Source organism: Lucilia cuprina, chromosome 2, assembly GCF_022045245.1.
Source record: "Lucilia cuprina isolate Lc7/37 chromosome 2, ASM2204524v1, whole genome shotgun sequence".
NCBI lineage: Eukaryota > Metazoa > Arthropoda > Insecta > Diptera > Calliphoridae > Lucilia > Lucilia cuprina.
Genome location: NC_060950.1, coordinates 60,883,059 through 60,899,500, shown reverse-complemented (window position 1 = coordinate 60,899,500; position 16,442 = coordinate 60,883,059). Strand labels below are relative to the sequence as shown.

General features: G+C 29.6%; 1 protein-coding gene and 1 long non-coding RNA gene across 2 annotated transcripts in view; both read right to left on the bottom strand.

The window, feature by feature from the left end:
- The window catches only part of LOC111689178 (protein outspread-like), a 128,866-nt gene extending 120,696 nt beyond the window's left edge, over positions 1–8,170 (bottom strand). The window contains exon 1 of the mRNA XM_046945285.1: positions 7,677–8,170. Coding sequence (XP_046801241.1) covers positions 7,677–7,847 — 171 coding nt within the window. The 5' untranslated portion in view covers positions 7,848–8,170. The remainder of the gene's footprint in view (positions 1–7,676) is intronic.
- A 659-nt stretch (positions 8,171–8,829) lies between these two features.
- LOC111689177 lies at positions 8,830–15,161 on the bottom strand. Its single transcript, XR_002762876.2, has 2 exons — positions 14,814–15,161; positions 8,830–9,092 (listed from the first exon to the last, which is right to left on the bottom strand). It is a non-coding gene; the product is annotated as an uncharacterized LOC111689177 (long non-coding RNA).
- Between the last annotated feature and the right edge of the window lie 1,281 nt (positions 15,162–16,442).

Genomic DNA, 16,442 nt, shown 5'->3' with positions numbered 1-16,442 from the left:
ACTAGAACTGAACTAGAACTGAACTAGAACTGAACTAGAACTGAACTAGAACTAAACTAGAACTGAACTAGAACTGAACTAGAACTGAATTAGAACTGAACTAGAACTTAACTAGAACTGAACTAGAACTGAACTATAACTGCACTAGATCCAAACTATAACTAAACTAGAACTGAACTAGAACTGCACTAGAACTAAACTAGAACTGAACTAGAACTGATCTAGAACTAGAACTGAGCTTCAACTAAACTTAATTATAACACACACAGATTTCTGCTTTATATTTTTTACAAAAGTTGTTTAAAATATTACAAAATATTTGCTAAAATGTTTTTAGTTCAAAATTTGCAAAACAATTTGAAATTGCTTTTATATTTTGCAAACTCAACATCTAAACAAAAACCCGACTTATCACAAGATCACATTAAAGATAAACTAAAGATGAATTATCATTAAGTAATCTTCGTTACTGACCCACTTAATGGTCAAGCCAAAACAAAGTTCAAAAGCAAAGTTGACAGCTTTTTGCATAAACTAACAACAGCAAGCTGTCAGCAGTAAACTATTGTTTCAGCTGAAAAATTTTGCAAGTAATACAAGTATTTTTAGCAGTAGTTGAAAATTATACATATTTTTTTGTAATCACTATTTGAAATTTTAATAATTTCTGTTTCCTACAATTAACACTCGTACTTGTTGTAGTTGTTGGCAACCTACATTCTGTATGTAAATACAACAATGAAATGATCAAAAAAATGAACAAAAAAACAGTAAGAAATTTTATTTAAGTTAGCTTTTTTTGTATATTTTACAAAGTTTTTTGCATAAATGTCATATACAAGGCTAATTCATAGAAATAAAATTAACCATCCGGACGTGCTGCTGATAATTAACATATAGTATGATGATGTTTACTTTTGTCTTTCGTAAACACTAATGAAGTTAGGATTTGAAATAAGTCTAAACAACATGTACAACAAGCAAGAAAAACAGATAGACAGACATTATACCAAAACTTTCTGACAGTTAGTCTAACAGACAGACTTAAGTCCATCCGTTTAAAATTTATTTTAGTACATCAAGATGATCATTTACACGATACTTCATTCATTCAATCTTTGCAAAATTATTTCACATAATTCATATGATACAGAACAAACAAACTCGTACTTGCAACAAAACAATTAAACATTATACAACCATAACAACAACAAAAAAACTGTTTTTTTTTTATTTTTCTTACAAAAGAACATGTAAATTATCATGATGATGAGCTTAAAACTATTATATATTTTTTCTTTATAGCTGCTGATTATTCTTTATATTTTGTATGCATAAGTACGTGTTTTAAAATAATAGAATTTTATGCAAGAGATTATAATGACGTGTAGAAAAAAATTGAGAAAATAACAAATGATTTAAAATTTCGAGATTTTTCTGAATAAAAAACCTCATTAATACTATATTATAATAGTATTTTCAAGTATTTTTACAAGGTATAAGATTCGCCCTTTTATTGTAGTACATATGGGTCGAGGACGAATATTAGGCATACCCTATAAATAGCACGGATGGAAGTTATACAGTGGAACGTATAGTTCATCTCTCTAGAGATGAGCAGTAATTGATTCTGACAAATGCACTAGAACTGAACTAGAAGAAAACATGAACTAAACTAGAACTGAACCAAAACTAAACTAGAACAGAACTAGAACAGAACTAGAACAGAACTAGAACAGAACTAGAACAGAACTAGAACAGAACTAGAACAGAACAAGAACAGAACTAGAACAGAACTAAACAGAACTAGAACAGAACTAGAACAGAACTAGAACAGAACTAGAACAGAACTAGAACAGAACTAGAACAGAACTAGAACAGAACTAGAACAGAACTAGAACAGAACTAGAACAGAACTAGAACAGAACTAGAACAGAACTAGAACAGAACTAGAACAGAACTAGAACTAGAACAGAACTAGAACAGAACTAGAACACAACATGAACAGAACATGAACTAAACTAGAACTGAACCAAAACTGAACTAGAACTCAACTAGAACTGAAAGAGAACTGAACTAGAAGTGAAATAGAACTGAACAATAACTGAGCTTGAACTGAACTAGAACTGAACTAGAACTGAACTAGAACTGAGCTTGAACTGAACTAGAAGTAGAACTGAGCTTGAACTGAACTAAACTAGAACTGAACCAAAACTGAACTAGAACTCAACTAGAACAGAACCAGAACAGAACTAGAACTGAACCAGAACTGGAACAGAACTGAACCAGAACTGAACTAGAACTGAAGTAGATCTGAACTATAACTGAACTAGAACTAAACTAGAACTGAACTAGAACTGAACTAGAACTGTACTTGAACAAGAACTCAACTAGAACAGAACTAGAACTGAACATGAACTAGAACTAGAACTCAACTAGAACAGAACTAGAACTGAACCAGAACTGAAATACAACTGAACTAGATCTGAACTACAACTGAACTAGAACTGAACTAGAACTGAACTAGAACTGAACTAGAACTGAACTAGAACTGAACTAGAACTGAACTAGAACTAGAACTGAACTAGAACTGAACTAGAACTGAACTAGAACTGAACTAGAACTGAACTAGAACTGAACTAGAACTGAACTAGAACTGAACTAGAACTGAACTAGAACTGAACTAGAACTGAACTAGAACTGAACTAGAACTGAACTAGAACTGAACTAGAACTGAACTAGAACTGAACTAGAACTGAACTAAAACTGAACTAGAACTGAACTAGAACTGAACTAGAACTGAACTAGAACTGAACTAGAACTGAACTAGAACTGAACTAGAACTGATCTAGAACTGAACTAGAACTGAACTAGAACTGAACTAGAACTGAACTAGAACTGAACTAGAACTGAACTAGAACTGAACTAGAACTGAACTAGAACTGAACTAGAACTGAACTAGAACTGAACTAGAACTGAACTAGAACTGAACTAGAACTGAACTAGAACTGAACTAGAACTGAACTAGAACTGAACTAGAACTGAACTAGAACTGAACTAGAACTGAACTAGAACTGAACTAGAACTGAACTAGAACTGAACTAGAACTGAACTAGAACTGAACTAGAACTGAACTAGAACTGAACTAGAACTGAACTAGAACTGAACTAGAACTGAACTAGAACTGAACTAGAACTGAACTAGAACTGAACTAGAACTGAACTAGAACTGAACTAGAACTGAACTAGAACTGAACTAGAACTGAACTAGAACTGAACTAGAACTGAACTAGAACTGAACTAGAACTGAACTAGAACTGAACTAGAACCGAACTAGAACTAGAACTGAACTAGAACTGATTTCAAACTTTGGTTCTAGAACTGAACTCGAACTGAACTAGAACTGAACTAGAACTGAACCAGAACTGAACTAGAACTGAACTAGAACTGAACCAAAACTGAACTAGAACTATACTAGAACTAGAATTACACTAGAACTTATTTTGAACTTTGGCTCATATAGTTTTAATATTATTACCCAATATGTCCAGACTATTCCATTAAGCTTAATCTTAATAGTAACTATTAACAGTTTTATTCTCTCTACTAAACTAGTTCTTGACATAAAAATGTTAATTTGGAAATCTATTGTATTTATATTTATTCCCAAGAAATCGTTAGTAATATATTCTAACGCCATTTAAGAAAAGATGTAAAAATTTCTAAATTTCTTTAAAAAAAGCGACAAATCAAACAAATGTAGATACTTAATTTATGCCTAAAATTGAGAGTAAGAATATCTATTACAAAACAAAAAATTCTCAAAAACAAAAAAAAGAAAGAAATAGTTTTATGATGATAATAAAATTTCATCGATCCTAATAAAATTAGCATTTGATTAGAATGATTTTGAGATAAGTTTTATTGTTTAAGATACAGGTTTGTTTTTAACTAGGATTTAGTGTCAACAAATTTTAAAATAAAGTTTCTAAACATAGCTTTTCAACAAAAATCTTTAGATTTTAAAGAATATTTTATCTGAATACAAACTATAAAATAATATAAAATTATTTCCACCTTTTTTTCTAAACAACTAAATATCATGTTTAAATCTATCTAACACTTTAGCTCTTAAAATGTACCTCCTATTTAGTTCGTTATCATTATTACAGTTTTTTTCTGTGGCATATAGCAAAAAATAGCGTCGTTGTCTTTATAAAAACCTTAAATGACAACAATACAATTATCTTTCTAAGACGACGACAAGTACAGTAAACAGAAGATAAATAGACAAATGAAAACGTTTTGAAATGCAAACAATTTGTTTTTTCAGTCTTTAAGCAGTCAAAGATAGAAAAAAAAAAAACGTTTGCAAACAAAAATACAATTTAGCTGCTAAAATGTTTTGCAAAAAAATAAATGGAGAAAAAAATTGCTTACGTTTTTAAAATACTACATAGTACTACATATTATTATAATAAGTACTCGTTGTGGAGGAATAAAACATTTGTTTTCTTTAGATTTTTGCGCTTAATTTTTCATGTTTATTAGCGACTGATTGTACTAAACTTTAGATAAATTGCAAAAAAAAAATTGCTTTAGAATAATTCTTAAAAAATGTTTTTGTCATATTTAATATTATGCATGTGATTTAGACACCCTACAGTTCTAGTTCTGTTCTCGTTCAGTTCTAGCTCAGTTCTAGTTCAGTTCTAATTCAGTTCTAATTCAGTTCTAATTCAGTTCTAGTTCAGTTCTAGTTCAGTTCTAGTTCAGTTCTAGTTCAGTTCTAGTTCAGTTCTAGTTCAGTTCTAGTTCAGTTCTAGTTCAGTTCTAGTTCAGTTCTAGTTCAGTTCTAGTTCAGTTCTAGTTCAGTTCTAGTTCAGTTCTAGTTCAGTTGTAGTTAAGTTCTAGTTCAGTTCTAGTACAGTTCTAGTTCAGTTCTAGTTCAGTTCTAGTTCAGTTCTAGTTCAGTTCTAGTTCAGTTCTAGTTCAGTTCTAGTTCAGTTCTAGTTCAGTTCTAGTTCAGTTCTAGTTCAGTTCTAGTTCAGTTCTAGTTCAGTTCTAGTTCAGTTCTAGTTCAGTTATAGTTCAGTTCTAGTTCAGTACTAGTTCAGTTCTAGTTCAGTTCTAGTTCAGTTCTAGTTCAGTTCTAGTTTAGTTCTAGTTCAGTTCTACTTCAGATATATCGCAGTTTTAGTATAGTTCTAGTTCAGTTATAGTTCAGTTCTAGTTAAGTTCTATTTCAGCTCTAGATCAGTTTTAGTTCAGTTCTAGTTTAGTTCTAGTTAAGTTCTATTGCAGTTTTAGTTTAGTTCTAGTGCACTTCTAGTTCAGTTCTAATTCAGTTCTAGTCTAGTTCTAATCCAGTTCTATTTCAGTTCTAGCTCAGTTCTAGTTCAGTTATATTTCAGTTCTAGTTCAGTTCTAGTTCAGTTCTAGTTCAGTTCTAGTTCAGTTCTAGTTCAGTTCTAGTTCAGTTCTAGTTCAGTTCTATTTCAGTTCTATTTCAGTTCTATTTCAGTTTTATTTCATTTCTAGTTCAGTTCTAGCTCAGTTGATTAGCTTTCAATAATAATTAAATATTTTTAAGTTTGATTTTCCTAAATCACTAAAAATTTTAAACAAAATTTTCCTAAAACACTATTGACCCAAATTTTTCTTAAAAAAAATTCCATATTACAACTGTTTGAATAGAAACAAATTGAAAACTAAAACGAATTTTTCATAAAAAGAACAAAAAAAACTCCATTAAGAATTCATAATTTATGCAGCCTACACTTCGTTCTCTTAATAACAAACGACAGCTACGACGACGACAATGCACCCAAAAAAATACCGAAAATATTTAACATAAATCCAAATTCCAAAACTAACAACAATAAAAAACAACAACAACAGCAATATTTATAAGAATACTATAGTAAGTAGTAGCAGAGATGGAAAATTGAGTACTATTACAGTTTTATGGAATTCTGTGTGACATTGTAAATCATAGTAAAACTAAGAAATATCGTGAATTAGAGTATAGCCAACAAGACAATCAACTAAACTAGTCCACAGTAATGTTTTTAATCAAATACACAGATTAGTAGTCCCTAGATTACTCAATGGACTATTCACAAACTAATTAACAGACTAGCTCAACAGACTATTCATTAGTTAACAGACTAGTTCAAAATCTAATAAATATACTAATCCATAGTTCGTATACTAGTGAATCAGGGATTTTTTGTATTAGCCTAGTCTATATCTATTTAACAGGGTAATATGTGGACCAGTCAATAGACTAATCCACAGACAAGTCAACAAACTAGTCCACAGACAAGTAAACAAACTAGTCAATGGACTAATCAACAGACTAGTAAACAAACTAGTCCATGGACTACTCAATGGAATAGTCCATAGACTACTGAACGGAGTAGTTTATAAACTAGTTCAGAAAATAGTCAATAGACTACAGACTAATTAATAGAGTTGTCGACGGGCCTTAGTAGTTAACAGACCGGTTCATAACATTGTGAATATACTAATACATTGATCGTATACCAGAAAATAGAATGGTCTGTGGACTAGACTAGTATAGTATAGACCTATTCAATAGTCTATTCAACATACAAGGCAATAGACTAGTTAATAGCCCAGCAGTTCGACGGGACAGTCCCGAACTGACCATTTAACCCACCACTTGTGGTGGCCCCTAGCCACTTGACTACCTAGGTGACCAACCATTTTAACATGGGCTTGTCCTACAAGGAAGTCAATCGTCACTCTACACTCTACAAAGAGACAGTAAAGAGACGATTGCCTCCGCTCTCACTTACAAAGGGGACACTAAAGTGACGACTGTCTTTATTCTCGTTTACACAGAGTTTATTTGTGACGAAAGACCAAAAACATACGAATTGGAGTCAGCCAGGTGGTAAGATATTAATGGAAATAAAATTTAAAAATTTCAAGTGTCTACTCTATAGAATACTATGGGACAACAATGTGACGATTGAGTCGAAAGATATAAATTTAAGTTAACCAGATGGTGGCATAATAGTAGAAAGTGATAATCATTTCTCCAACAAAGAAAAAACAACTTTTAAGAGTATAATCTCTAGGTTACTTGAGGACAGTAAAGAGACGACTGTCTCCGCTCCCGCTTACAAAGACGACACTAAAGTAACAACTGTCTTCATTCTCGATTACAAAGGGTACATTCGTGAGGAATGATCCAAAACATACGTATTACGACCATCCAGGTGGTTAACTAAAAGTGGAAATTACTGTCTTTTTCATATGCATTGACTCTTTGTCGAACTGCTGGGTAGGTACTAATACATTGTTCGTATACTAGCAAATAGAATGGTCTGTGTACTATACTAGCCTAGTATAGGCCTAGTCTATAGGCTATTCAACAGACTAGGCAAAAGACTAGTTAATATACAAGTCATTATAGTGGTCAATAGACTCGTCAACAGCCTAGCCACTAGCTTCCTGATCAACAGACTAGTCAACAAACTTGTCCCTATACTATGGTCTAGTTCCTAGAATAGTAAACAGACTATTCTATGGACTAGTCAGTCGACTTTTGCTTGACTAGTCCACAGACAAGACCTTAGACCAGTCAACATTCTAGACAATTTTCCACACTTGGTTAACAAAAAACTTAAAGACAGTGAAACTTACCCTATTGCATTCCAAGGCGGCGGCACTGTGTTCCTCACGTTGACGAAAACAATGGCTGCATTTGCTTTTGTTGAAAATATTTGGTGAAAATTTACGACAATCCGAAGTGCGTGTTGCAGTTGAAGTTGTTGTTGCTGTTATTGGTGGTGATGATGATGTTGCCGACGACATATTGAAGACTAAAAACAACAACAATTAAGAGATAAGAAAAATAACAGCACAAAAAATGCAATAAAAACAAACTTAGACAGCAAAAAAATAACAACAATACAGCAAATAACGTTTTATTTTTTCTTGGGTGTTTTCAGGGGGGTGTGTGGTGGGTAAAGAAATTCAACTTAAACACACTTTCTTAAAACACTGACTCACTAAAAAAACAAATTTTTTAAAGAAAATTAATGGTTTTCAATAATTTTTTTTTAATTGTAAATCAAATAATTTTTTTAAAAAATATTTGAAATTTATTTCCACAAACTTGTTTTTCACACAAATATTTTGATTTATTTTTCGTGTTTTTTTCTTTTCTTTTTTGTATTTGTATTTGTGTTTTGTTTACATTTATTGTTTGATGTTTGTTTTTATAGGTTTTTTTATAACATTAACTGTCATGTTTGTTGTTGCTGTTAATGTTTTGTTGATATTATTGTTTTGCTGGTTTTTTGTTGTTTTTTATTTTTATTCTTTTTTTCTCTTATTTTTATGTCTGTGTTTTGGTTTTGCTTGTTTTTGTTGTTTTCTGTTATTTTACGGCTTCTGCTGGTTCTTGTTGTTGTTGGTTAACTGCTGATTTTGCAAATCTTAAGAATTTATGCATTTTTCTGGATTTTGTTTTTGCTTTTCAATAAAAATACAACTTTACTATATTGTAGCTGTTGTTGCTTTAACTAGCACTGACCACAATCATGGCGTTGACGTATTAGCAGTAGTTGGCGTTGTTTTGGCTTTTTAAAAACCTTACACACACATTATTTATTAAACCACATTTTATTTTTTTGGATTTTTTTCTTCTTTCTTGCCAACACTTGAAAATTACAAAAACTTTTAGAACAAATAATAATATTTTTTATTGTTGTTGTTGTTTTTTTTTAACAAAATAACTCTACTAATTGCTTTCAAGATATGAGAGTTTTTTTTAAGCGGCGTTTTTTTTTAGATATTTTTTATGTTTTTTTTTTAATTTTTATATATTTTTTGCTTTAAATATTTATTTCTTTTTTTTTGCGCCTTAGATAAAGGTGTGTTAAGATTTCATTACTATTTTAAATAGTAAAAAAATTTAAGTTTTGAAATTTTATTTAAACACCGACAGATCTTTTTTGTTATCGATCCAACGTCATACACCTAATTTGTGTTGAGTGTATGATTTTTATTTTTCTCTTTAGGTTGACTTTAAAACTGAGTCGTTAAACAATCAAACTAGAGAAGAAAGAAGAAGAAGAATAAGAAAAATAATTAAAAAAATTCATAAATTCTATAAAGCAAGTGTTAATATCAATAAGTATAATAATAAAATTGAATGAATAATCATCTGCAATGTATAATTATTACCCTCCACCATTAAATAGGGTAAATGCACCTAATGTCGGCATCACCCAGTAGTCGGCATCTTTTACATAAAAATGTAAATAAATAAGAAAAGCTGTACAAATTTATTAAGGTTTGATCTATATTTCATAGAAAATATGGTCTTTTTGCTTTATGAAATGAGTAAATTTAAGTAGGATTACTAATTTCCTCTATATTTGACGTTATTTAGTGACAGCTTTGCAGCATTTGTAGTACTGTCAGTTTTCTTAAAAAAAATTTAGTTTTAGTGCCACCTTAAACAAGTGAATATTTATATGAAATTAAATGATTTATTTGACAAAAATTGATTTAAATGAAAGAAAACAGTTGAAATATTCAATTTAAAGTGAAAAAGTTAGTTAAAAATATATTTTTTTGTAATTTTAATCGCTGCCGCCATTAGGAACACAATTTTTTATGAATTCTTATTGTCGGCATAGGGGTGCCGACTACTGGGTATTAAGTTCGATCATACGTATCCTATAGTCGGCACTCTAAAATTTATTATTTCTCTATAGAAAATTGGGTATATTACTATGAAAAATTTCTATATAACAATTTTCTCTTCAAAAATTATATGTATAACAGTTATTTTTGTAAAAAAAATTTATGTATAACACTTCTCTATAAAAATTTATGTATATTACAATTTCCTCTATAGAAAATTGATTGTACAACATTTGTTTCTATAGAAAATTATGTGTATACAATTTTTTTCTATAGAAAATTTTATGTATAACAATTTTTGATACAAAAAATTATGTGTATATCAGTTTTCTCTATGAAAAATTGTGTGTATACCCTTTTTTTCTATAGAAAATTACTTCTATAATAGCTTTTTCTACAGAAGATTACAATTTTTTACTACAGAATATAATTTTCTATACAAAAAATATGTGTATAACAGATTTTTCTATTAAAAATTTTGCATATTGAAATTTTTTCTAACAAAATTGCTTTTTAACTGTGTTTTTACAAAAAAATTATGAGTATAAAATTTTTTTTCTATAGAAAATTCCTAGTATGACAATTTTTCTATAGAAAAATGTTGTTATTATAATATCCTCTATGAAACTTATGTTAAATTTTTTCCTATAGGAAATTGCATATTTTTATAAAAGATTTTCTTTAAAAAACAGTACATATAACACTTTCCCTATAAAAAATTACTTTTTTCTCTAACAAAAAATATAATATTGTACAGAAAATTGCATGTATAACTCTTTTTCTATAGAAAAAAATTTTATTATATATACTTATTACAATTATAATTATGTTCATAACATATTTTTCTACAGAAAAAACGATATTATTACAGTTATTTCTATAAAATATTTTCTTTGGAAAATTGTGTATATATCACTTTTTTCTATAAATAAATATGCTTTTTTCAAACAAAAAATCTACTGCCGACTATAGGGACATTTTTTGTCGAACTTAGGAACACTGGTGCCGACTATTGGAAAATGTGGAGTTTTTAACAAAATTTACAAATAACTAAAAACTAGTTATTTGTTTTTCAAAAAAGGTAAATAGATCTAAAACTTAACTAAACACATAATTGAAATAACTAAAAATCATCGTAATAACATTTACCGACTCTTTAGGGGGATAGTTCGAAAAAGAGAAAAAAGTTAAACTGCCGACTATTGGTACATTTACCCTACTTGATATAGAGAATCTCTATAAATGGAACTAAATCGAAAAATATCTAAATTTTTAACTTAAATATGCTTTAGAAATACTCTAGTTATGATGAGCCATCCATTAACAAGACAAAGATGGTGCGGGGCCAATAAAACAGTTCGAAGATCTAGAAGAGGAGATAGATATTACACAACAAGATCAAAATAGAAGAGGAAATAGATATTACACAACAAGATCAAAATAATTCCGCTTGAGAAATACCCAACTCAAACAGCATGTGACCCGAAAGGACCCGAAAGAAATAGAAAGAAAAGGTCGGCCAACATGTCCAATCGACACCAAAACTTTATATTCATGAAGCCAAGATCAAAATCATATAGATATTACGCAACAAGATCGAAATTATTCCGCTTGAGAAATACCCAACTTAAGAAGATTATCTATAGTCTTGACTATAGATTCTCTATAGTCTTGACTATAGATCCTCTATAGTCTTGACTATAGATCCTCTATAGTCTTGACTATAGTTTCTCTATAGTCTTGAATATAGATTCTCTAGAGTCCTGACTATAGATTCTCTATAGTCTTGACTATAGATTCTCTATAGTCTTGACTAAAGATTCTTTATAGTCTTAACTATAAATTCTCTATAGTCTTGACAATAGATTCTCTATAGTCTTGACTACAGAATCTCTATTGTCTTGACTATAGATTCTCCATAGTCTTGACTATAGCTTCTCTATAGTCTTGACTATAGATTCTCTATAATCTTGACTATAGATTCTCTATAGTCCTGACTATAGATTCTCTATAGTCTTGACTAAAGATTCTCTATAGTCTTAACTATAGATTCTCTATAGTCTTGACAATAGATTCTCCATAGTCTTGACTATAGAATCTCTATAGTCTTGACTATAGATTCTCCATAGTCTTGACTAAAGTTTCTGTATAGTCTTGACTATAGATTCTCTATAATCTTGACTATAGATTCTTTATAGTCCTGTCTATAGATTCTCTATAGTCCTGACTATAGATTCTCTATAGTCCTGACTATAGATTCTCTATAGTCCTGACTATAGATTCTCTATAGTCTTGACTATAGATTCTCTATAGTCTTGACTGTAGATTCTCTATAGTCTTAACTATAGATTCTCTATAGTCTTGGCAATAGATTCTCTATAGTCTTGACAATAGATTCTCTATAGTCTTGACTATAAATTCTCTATAGTCTTGATTATAGATTCTCTATAGTCTTGACTATAAATTATCTATAGTCTTGACTATAGAGAACGTAAATTACCTAAAGTCTATAATTGCTATTGAATATATAACATTCATTGATTTTTGGTTTTATCTAATCTTCTTCTATAACATTTCATCTAATCCGCATTTCAGAATATATTGTACAAGATTTGTACTAACTGAAACTTTTTGTATCTGATTTTATCTTTAATGCTCTCAAATTTAACTACTACTTCAGGCGCCTGATCTTTTGACCTTAATAGGTCAGGTGAATCAAAAGATCTTAACACATTTTTCAAAGCGACATGATGTATAACTCCCAAATAAAATAATCATTTCAGAAAGCAATTCGGGCAATATCAAGTGATATAAAAATGTTAACTGCCAGAGAGTCATAACCGAATACTCGTTCAATATCTGCATTGTATTGGCATTAGGTTTCTCGATAGTATTCAGTTAAAGAAGAGCAAAAGTTCTTGATATACACAGAAAAGAACTTGATGGGGTTAAACTGATTAAGGCAAAATCATCTCTGGATTTGATTGGCATCACATCTCTCGATAATAATCGGTATACAGAGAAAAGAACTGGAGGAAATAAAACTGACCAAGGCGAAAGTGTACAACGCCAGTTTGTCTAAATTGAATGCATCGACAAGATAATATCACACAATCAATTAATGTAATGGACGGATGGGTAGAACAACAGGTCCATTAGTGATCTATGAGCATTACCTCGAAAGTAGTTATCAAATTGAAGAATTGGAAATATTTCACAATTTGTAGCGATTTTCGATAATTTTTTTTTTTTAAGTAATCAAAAATTTAATTTGTTTTTGAAAACTAAGTCCATATTTAGTAAAACTTTTTATACAAAAGACTAGATCTGTAAAAACTTTCCTTAATTAGTAATAAATATTAAAAATTTGAAATATTTTTGTGGAAAATATTCTTTAATTTTAATCACATTTGTTTGATTAGACAGATTTGAAAATATTTATCCAATAATGGACAATCCGTAAGATTTATATAAAGTATTTGCGATATAAATTCTTGACTAAACTTTTGACATAGATTTTCCTCCATAACTTAGCTTGATCAAATTTTGTAAATTTTTTCAAAAATAATTCTATTGTTTTAAATATTTTAAAATCTTTTGTTTAATATTCACAAAAAAATTTCATTCTATTCATTAACAAATTTTGTACTAAATAAAAAAAAATGTAGGTAGCAAATAAATTTGTTGTTTCTGTCAAACAAAATTTTAAACAATAAAACAAATAGCAAAAGAATTTCTAAAATGCGTTTTAAAAGAGTAAATTGTGTCATAGCGAAACCTTTACAAAAAGTTGGATTTATTAAAGAAAAACTTGTGGACTTAGAAATTTTTTAGTTTAAATCATAATTTAGAGTGCATTTTTATATCCATTATAAAAAAAGTTGGGATATTTATAAGGTTCAAGACTTGCTATGGCCGATTTTCTGTCTGTGTGTTTTAAAGAATAAAGAGAAGCTAGAGGATTAACATTTTCTTCAAATATTCTGTTTTAACTAGGGTTTTATAGATCGACTTTCGAATAATCGAACAATAGACTTTTTGTCGAAAAAAGTCGAAAAGTCGAAGTCTATTATTTTGTTCCAAAAAAGTCGATAACTCGACTATCGTCTTTGAAAAAAGTCGAAGAGTCGAAAAAAGTCGAAAGAAGTCGAAAAATTCGGAAAAAGTCGAAAATAGTCGAAAAGTCGAAAATAGAAAGAAGTCGAAAAATCAACTTTGATTTAAATAAAAAAGTCGAAAAATCAACTTTTAACTAAATGCAAAAAGTCGAAATGTCGACTTTTCATAAAATGCAAAAAGTCGAAAAGTCGACTTTTCATAAAATGTAAAAAGTCGAAAAGTCGACTTTTCGTTTCAACTATAGAACCCTAGTTTTAACACAATTTCCTTGATATCTTTAGTGCAGGAAATCTGGCCACATTTGACCTTAGTTCCATAAAAGGCGATCTTTCTCATACATCATTCAATTCACTTTCAATAAATCTGATTTGTTGCAGAAGTCAAGAAGTTTTGTTTTTTTCAGTTTAGTTGAGGGAATCAAAATTTTGCTCTAAACAGATATAAGCAAAATTTTCAAAGCTTCAGATTTAATCAAATTACAGTTTTTAGATTCAATTTATTATCATTTCAAGATTTTTAATAAAACTTTTATTTAGAAATTAAAAAAACACAAAACAATAAATCCATTCCCATTGCCAGTGGGGGGGTCAAGATAAATAATACTTTTTTTCTCTCAAACATTGAATTTTATGGAAGTTTTGTAATCCCAAACATGTTATCTAAATCCCACATTAACACTGAATATTTGTATTTTTTCAAAATTAAACAATTTAAATTCTTCTCTATTATTATTTTTTTCTATTAATTTTTTTGTTAAATTGTAATATTTTTTTGCTTTTTGTTTTCTTCACTGTTTCTTTTAACTTCTTCTTATTTTTTGTTATTAAAAAACAAATAATTAACTTTTTCTTTAAATTTCACACCTTCTTTAGATATTATTTGTTAATATTTTTGTTAATTTTTCTACTTTTTTTTAAATTTTGCTTTATTTGTATTTTCTTTAACAAATTTTATTTCTATAAAATATTCTTTTACAACAAAAAAACACTCTCTTCTTACACACACCGTTTGTTTTGTTATTGGTTTTTTCTCTCTTTTTTTTCTTTTCATAGAAAGAAAAAAACCCCACGTTATTTATTTGTTTTTTCTTTCTTTTACAAAATTTTCTATTCGTTGACACAACAACTCGTTTCGATTGCATTCACGTTACTGATTAACTGTTGTGGTTGTCGTTTGTTCCAAAGTCCCCAACACGTTAGTTTGTTGGGGTCTGTTTGTAGTTGTTGCTGCTGTTGCTGTTGCCGCTGCTGCTATTGTTGTTGTGTTTTGCTTTTTTAGCTCCACATTTTTCGTTTTGTTTATGTTTTGCCATCGAACATGTTCGAGTTACAACATGTTCGTAGCATGCTTGTTGGAGTTTCATGTTTATACAGTACTTGTTGTTTTGTCTGCTAGGGTCACCATGTACGGAATATTTCAATATGTATCGGGCGCAATTTGTAGAATTGTAAAAAAAAACGTTTATTGAATAAATAAGTATTCCCTACATTACAAGCGGCGGGAAGAATGAGCAAAAGGTTGGAGAGGTATAAAAAGGTTCAATTAGGTCGCTATTGGGACTGTTATACGTTACTTTTCCTGTAAAATATTGAATGTGATTCAATGTTCAAAATAGGGTTCTATAAATCGACTTTAGAATAATCGAACAATCGACTTTTTGTCGAAAAAAGTCGAAGTCGACTATTTTGTTCCAAAAAGTCGATAACTCGACTGTCGTCTGTGAAAAAAGTCGAAAAGTCGACTTTGTTAATGATAGTCGATAAGTCGAAAAAGGTCGTTAAGTCGAATAAAGTCGAAAGGTCGTAAAAAGTCGAAAAAAGTCGAAGAAAAAGTCGAAAACTCGAAAATTGTAGAAACAAGTCAAACATAGTCGAAAATTTTAAAAAAGTGGAAAAAAGTCAAAAACTCTAAAACAGTCGGAAAAACTTTAAAAAAGTCAAATAGTAGTCGGAAAAAAGTCCAAAGAAGTCGAAAATAGTCAAAAAGTCGAAATGTAAAAAAAGTCGAAAAGTCGACTACATATTTATAAAATACTTATAGTCGACTTATAATTAAATGAAAAAAATCGTATACGTTAGGTTAACAACTTCAAGATTCCTTCCAATTGTAGCAAGTATGGACGACATGGCCTATTATTACCAATTTGCCCAAATGATACAGAGCTTACCCTGCGAAAATCATACGAGTGCATGATTCATTATATGTAGTAATGGACCGACATGTGAATGTTTTTTAGAAACAACATGGGCAAAAGTTGTGGACTATTTACTGCCATAATCATATACTGAATGAAAGGATTTAGTGGTCCTCTCTTAGGATATAATAGGGTTATATCGATTATGTCCTAATCTTTAGGACACGCATGTAAAGAGTTAAAAAATTCGATAACTCGACTGTCGTCTGTGAAAAAAAGTCGAAAAGTCGACTTTGTTAATTAAAGTCGAAAAGTCGAAAAAGATCGTTAATTCGAAAAAGGTCGTTATGTCGAAAAAAGTCGAATAAAGTCGAAAAGTCGTAAAAAGTCGGAAAAAGTCGAAAACTCCAAAATTGTAGAAACAAGTCAAAAATAGTCGAAAATTTTAAAAAAGTGGAAAAAAGTAAAAAACTCGAAAATCGTCAGAAAAACTCGAAAAA